The 6,096-nt window shown below is 43.0% G+C and overlaps 1 protein-coding gene across 1 annotated transcript; it reads right to left on the reverse strand.

Moving 5' to 3' along the window:
* On the reverse strand, positions 1 to 3,985 carry LOC139758024 (uncharacterized). Its single transcript, XM_071679026.1, has 4 exons — positions 3,860 to 3,985; positions 2,988 to 3,116; positions 2,471 to 2,600; positions 1 to 1,378 (listed from the first exon to the last, which is right to left on the reverse strand). Exons 2-4 carry the CDS (start codon positions 3,021 to 3,023, stop codon positions 141 to 143), a joined length of 1,404 nt encoding a protein of 467 aa, XP_071535127.1. The 5' UTR covers positions 3,024 to 3,116; positions 3,860 to 3,985; the 3' UTR covers positions 1 to 140.
* Positions 3,986 to 6,096: the final 2,111 nt, after the last annotated feature.

Raw genomic sequence — 6,096 nt, forward strand, 5'->3', positions numbered from 1 at the left:
TTGCAGTGCAAGATACTTTATTTTACCCAGGTAAACAGAACAGTTTTGAGTAACACCAGGACTGTCATAGAAATTGATCCTGGGGTGACTATGATATGATACAACAGCACGCTCCGTCACACTCACTATGATCACGTTTTTCAAGGGCCACTTGAGGATGATGATGTGGATGTAGTTGATGTTGAGGAGGTTGTAGTACTAGTTGTGGTTGAAGGGGTAGTTGTAGAAGTAGTAGTTGCAGAAGTAGTGGTTGTAGAAGTAGTAGTTGCAGAAGTAGTAGTTGTAGAAGTAGTAGTTGTAGATGTAGTAGTTGTAGGGGTAGTTGTAGTGGTGGAAGTAGTAGTAGTTGGAGTAGTTGTGGTACTAGTTGAAGAGGTAGTTGTAGTAGTTGTGGTACTAGTTGAAGAGGTAGTTGTAGTACTAGTTGAAGAGGTAGTTGTAGTACTAGTGGTTGTTGTAGGGGTAGTTGTAGTACTAGTGGTAGTTGTAGTACTAGTGGTAGTTGTAGGGGTAGTTGTAGTGCTACTAGTTGTAGTACTAGTGGTAGTTGTAGTGCTAGTAGTTGTAGTGGTAGTTGTAGTGCTAGTAGTTGTAGTACTAGTAGTTGTAGGGGTAGTTGTAGTACTAGTAGTTGTTGTAGGGGTAGTGGTACTCGTGGATTTGGTTGTAGAGGTTGTACTAATGGTTGTTGTGGTTGTAGTGGTAGTACTTGTGGTTGTGGGGGTAGTACTTGTAGTTGTTGTAGGGGTAGTACTTGTAGTTGTAGGGGTTGTACTTGTAGTTGTTGTAGGGGTAGTACTTGTTGTAGTTGTAGGGGTAGTACTTGTAGTTGTTGTAGGGGTAGTACTTGTAGTTGTTGTAGGGGTAGTACTTTTAGTTGTAGGGGTAGTACTTGTGGTGGTTGGAGTGGACGTTGTAGTACTAGCTGTTGTAGGGGTAGTGCTAGCTGTAGTTGTAGTGGTAGCACTGACTGTAGTAAAGGTAGTAGTGGTTGTGTGGGTAGTTGTGCTAGTTGTAGTACCAGTTGTTGTAGTGATAGTTGTAGCACTAGTTGTTGTGATAGTTGTGCTAACTGTGGTTGTTGTAGGGGTAGATATGGTCGTACTTGTTGTAGGGTTAGATATGGTCGTTTTTGTCGTAGGGGTAGATATGGTTGTTGTAGTTCCGATTGCAGGGCTGGTTGTGGTTCCTGTAGTCATGGTTGTAGGGATAGTTAACGTGGTTGCTGTTGTAGTTATGATCCTAGGGGTAGTGGTTTGGGCTGTCGTAGGGGCAACTGAAGTTCTTGAAGTCGTAGCTGTTGTGGGTACTGTTGTAGTTGTGATTGGCCCCTCTGTGGGAGTCACTATCGTGGTTGGGGAAGCAGGCGTTGTCTCAGCTGTTGATAGAGCAGTTATGCATATTAATGAAAAGGAAAAGAATCCACCTTTGCAATGCGTCATCTATGCAGTTCGAACACAAGCTTACTGAAAGCAGGATATCTTAATCCCCATGCAGGTTCACTGTCACCCCTTCTTGCCCGCCCCCTCTCCTACTCAACGAATTCCAGCCACACTAGGTGACACACACACACACACACACACACACGCACACACACACACACACACAGACCAGAAGCAGAGGACCTAACACGATACTTACCATCATTAGTTTTGGACAAGAAAACGAATATTGTATTAACCTTATACAAACGGTGTTCAGTCTACTCCGTACCAAACGTATGCCCCAGCTATCACTACAGCTAAGTTCTACATACAGCATACAACACGGTGTCATTCACTACAGCTAAGTTCTACATACAACATACAACATGGTGTCATTCACTACAGCTAAGTTCTACATACAACACGGTGTCATTCACTACAGCTAAGTTCTACATACAACATACAACACGGTGTCATTCACTGCCCACGGCACAAACATCAGCACAGAAGCCGTTAACCAACTAAACGCCCACAAAACACCTTATAAGTACCAGTTTTGGACATGAAATACAATCCCTCTGTAGCCTTTATAAGACGTACGTGGAACGTTTTTTTTTTTTTTTCCTGCTTCTATCCACTTTAGCCTAATTATGGCAATATTTTTTCAAACATCATAATCTGCTCGAGGGTTATCAACCACAATCCCTCCCTTTATTTTAGCTTAGTATTTAAAAGTAACTAAATATTCGTGATTGGGTGAACACGGTAATAATACGTTCCCTTCTTGAATATTTTCCAGGCGTCATTGTTCTTAAGAAATCACTTGCGGTGAGAGTGTGTGTAGTCGAAATGGTCTATCGGGAAATCAAACAAACGTGAACGTCAGAAGCAATGGAACTAAAAAAAAAGAAAAAAAAAATAGGAAGGAAGGGCCCAACGTTCGGTTGAAGTAACCTGTATCGCAGTGGTGCCCGTTAAGTATGTGACATTCCGAATGTGTGGGAGGTTTTATGACAAGCGTAGTAGGCTATAGGTTTGGCACTTACTGTAGCAGCAGACACAGGCCTTTCCCCTTGCAGGCATTGAACAGCTTTTTGCCTGAGCAAGGGACACTCTCAGGTTGACATTTCCCGCTCTTCTTGGTGCATTTCTTCTTGTTCCTGCAGCCTTTCGGTGCTGGTGGATAGAGGAGGGAGGAATGGGGTTAGAATGGCATGGGTTGATTGATCCGATCTCTGCAACTGGATGTGCCTTGCGTGTTCAAGGCTTACTTAAAATGAATTTCCTTCTGATGTAGATTATTAGATATATAATGTGTGATATCTAGTTTACAGGAGAAAAATAATAAGAACAAAGCAAATACGTAATTGAATGTTCAAAAAGATGTAGCCCCCCACGGATGTAAAACTCCATCTTCGTATATTACAAATAGATGATTACTGACACACACACACACACACACACACACACACACAGTTTAGTTATCCCTTGGGCTTCAGACTGAGTGTTTAACAGCCGCAGGCGGTTTAGTTACGGCCGCTACGAGACACTTCGATCACTCACTGTAACAGCAGACGCAGTTCTTCCCTTTACAGGCATTGAAGAGCTTTATGCCGGAACAAGGGTCATTCTCTGGTTGACATGTTCCCTTCTTCTTGTTGCATCTCTTCCTATTCCTGCAGCCTTTCGGTGCTGGTGGATAGAAGAGAAGGAACAGGATTAGAATCGCTCTTTCGCTGGTGATGTATAGGATAGAAGGGGAAACCGCGCTGCCGATTGAGACCAGATATAAATCTGTTTGCACTGAAAATGATTCTTCTTTTTTTATCAACATGATTTGAAGTCTGTAAAGGATTTGTAGAAATATTCTCACCAAGTAATGATTGGCTTTAGAACATGGTATATTATGAGGTTGAATTATATAGGTTAGAAGGTTTTAATCATACATTGACCTGGATGATGTAATAATATTTCCCTTTTGCTCTTTCGATAATGTATTGATACTTTTTTTTCTATGTCACACAAGCGTAGCGTTGAACAAAAAAAGTGGAAAACGCTTACTTACAGATGTTTTATGCCTGTTTGCAATCATGCTGAAGGTCTGGCTTAATTAGGCTAAAGCTGTACCCACAGCTTTGACGGTGTCTCCATCCGGCAGCTTGAAACTCAGAAGTAGATTCCCCGCGGGAAGTCCGTATCCGGGGGACATGTTCCCCAGGGACAGGACTAATAAGCCTCCCAGGTGTGTCCATATCCGGGGATATGGCCCTATGTGAAGGGCTCATAAGCCTCCCAGATATGTCCATGTCCGGGGACATGGCCCTCACTGACAGGGTTAATGAACCAGCTAGGGAGTGTCCATGCCCGGGGTCATGACCCACACTGGGAGGCCAAATGAGTATCCCATTGACTAATTACTACTTGATAATACTTACGAAGACAGCACCTGCATCTTTTTCCCTTGCAGGCCTTGATCTTTTTGCCAGCACACGGTTCCCACTTTGGCTGGCACGTTCCATTCTTTTTGTTGCATCGTTTTTTACTCTTGCATGTTTGTCCACCTGCAGAAGAAAGGGGAAAAATAGAGAGTGGTTGACTGACCTAGGCCTCTGTGAGATTATATATCTCTCTGTTCGCGCCATGACTGAAATTTACATTTGTACATGTTCCCAAGGTTCCTCTTAAGATTTTGAACATCTTCGCCTTTTGATGTAGTAGTATAGTAGAAGTAGTAGTAGTATTGGTAGTAGAATGTTGAAAGGCATTATGAATGGTAGTGATGGAATGATTCTGGTGTTCAGTGTACTCCCTTCTGGCCATAGTAATTCCGCCGTCCCGAACAGTGTACCTGCATTCTCCATTGTATCCCCCTCCCTCTCCCCTCCTTAGAGGTTCCTAACTGTATACCTTCCCTTCATGATCTTTGATAGTATGAAATAAACTGTCAGGTTGATCCTGAGGTGCCTGGTGATATACATATGTCGTTATACTGACAGTGTACCCACATTGTCAGTGTAGTTTCTAGGGTCCCTTTGACAGTATAGTCCGGAATCCCCTCAAAATACGCGCACTACCACTGCCAGTGTTGGTAATTCATTGCTCTTCCCTCTGTATGAGTGCGTCAGATCTGTCGTGTACGTACGAGTGTATCAGAATGTTGAAGAAGCTGTGTATTAAGGCGTATGTGTGCGAGTGCGTATTGAAGGGGCTCCTATTTTGTGAGTGCGTATAAAAAGATAAAGTTTGACTAACGAGTCCATTTAGTCGGGGGTATATAATACATCTTATACTCGAAACATGACAGAAACCCTTGTGTGGGCTGTAACGTTCACAAGTTTACGCCAGAGATATGGCGCTTTGTGTACGTGATTTTAAAGAACAGGTACATTGTGGTCTTTGTGTGTGTGTGTGTGTGTGTGTGTGTGAGGAGTTTGTATGGGTGTCGTTGCTTGGCTTCGTGGGAGTGACTCGGGTTTGCAATGCTTGTGTCGGCCTCATATCAGTTGTGTATGAATGTAAGTGTTGAGCTGTAGCACAGAAGCAATTGCAATGCAGCAAGATGTACCTCATGCATTTGTGACAGCAGGTTCGAGGTTGAGGTGTCCAAGAGTGTAAATATAAGTACATTTAAGAGTAGATATGCTCATGTTGTTGAGTCGCGATGTATATGAGGAGTGACTATGCCTTTTTTGGTCAAAGTGAGTCTACCGGTAAGTTGGAAGTGTAGATAAGTAGACATAAGAGCGTTCCACTTACTTCTCTTAGCATCAGCCTCGTCCCGCGTCCCGGTTTTCTTCAGTGTACCTTGAACGCCGTCCATTTTCTCTCTCTCGCCCTTCTGTCGATTCTTGTTTCTTTCCTTCTTCGCCTTGCTCTTCTGCGTTGTCTTCTTCGCCTGGGAACTCTTCCGTGTAGGCTTTTGATTACGTTCTGCCATCTTTTTGTCCTTCCCTTTTCTTTTATCGCCCCTCCTATCGTTCCTCCTTCCATGCCTGCCTCCCATATTCCTTGACGTTTTCTTCCTATTCTTCGCAAGTTTTCCCCTCTTTCCGTTTTTGTGTCTCGTTTTCTCTCTCTTGTTTTCACCTTCCCCCATTCCTTCACTCCCAGATTTGACTTTCCCTCTCTCTTTTGTTCTCTCTTTTCTTCTCGTTTTCTTAGACTCTTTCTGCGCTTCATCCTTCGGTCTCTTGTTTCCTCGCGTTTTCTTTCTCTGTGCTCCTTTCTTCGGTCTCTTGTTTCCTCTCGTTTTTTTTCTCTGTGCTCCATCCTTCGGTCTCTTGTTTCCTCTCGTTTTCTTTCTCTCTGCTTGATCCTTCGGTCTCGTATTTCCTCTCGTTTTCTTAGACTTTATCTCTGCTTCATCCTTAGGTCTCTTGTTTCCACCAGTTTGTTTAACGTTTCTTTCTCCTTCTTTCCCAAGTCTCCTGTTTCCTTTTGTATTAAGTCTTCTGGTTCCTTTCCTGTTAGTACCGCTTCCTTTCTTATTAGATTTTCTTTTTCCTTTCATATTAGTTCCTCTATTTCCTCCATCCATAGCAGTTCTTCCGTTTCTTTCCTTATTCATTCTTCTTCTTCCATTCGTATTAATTCTTCTGTTTCTTTCCTTATCATCTCTCTCTCCTTCCTTATTAGCTCTTCTGTTTCCTTTCTTATTAGTTCTTCTGTTTCC

The sequence above is a fragment of the Panulirus ornatus genome, chromosome 29 (genome assembly GCF_036320965.1).
Source record: "Panulirus ornatus isolate Po-2019 chromosome 29, ASM3632096v1, whole genome shotgun sequence".
In the NCBI taxonomy this organism is placed as follows: Eukaryota; Metazoa; Arthropoda; class Malacostraca; order Decapoda; family Palinuridae; genus Panulirus; species Panulirus ornatus.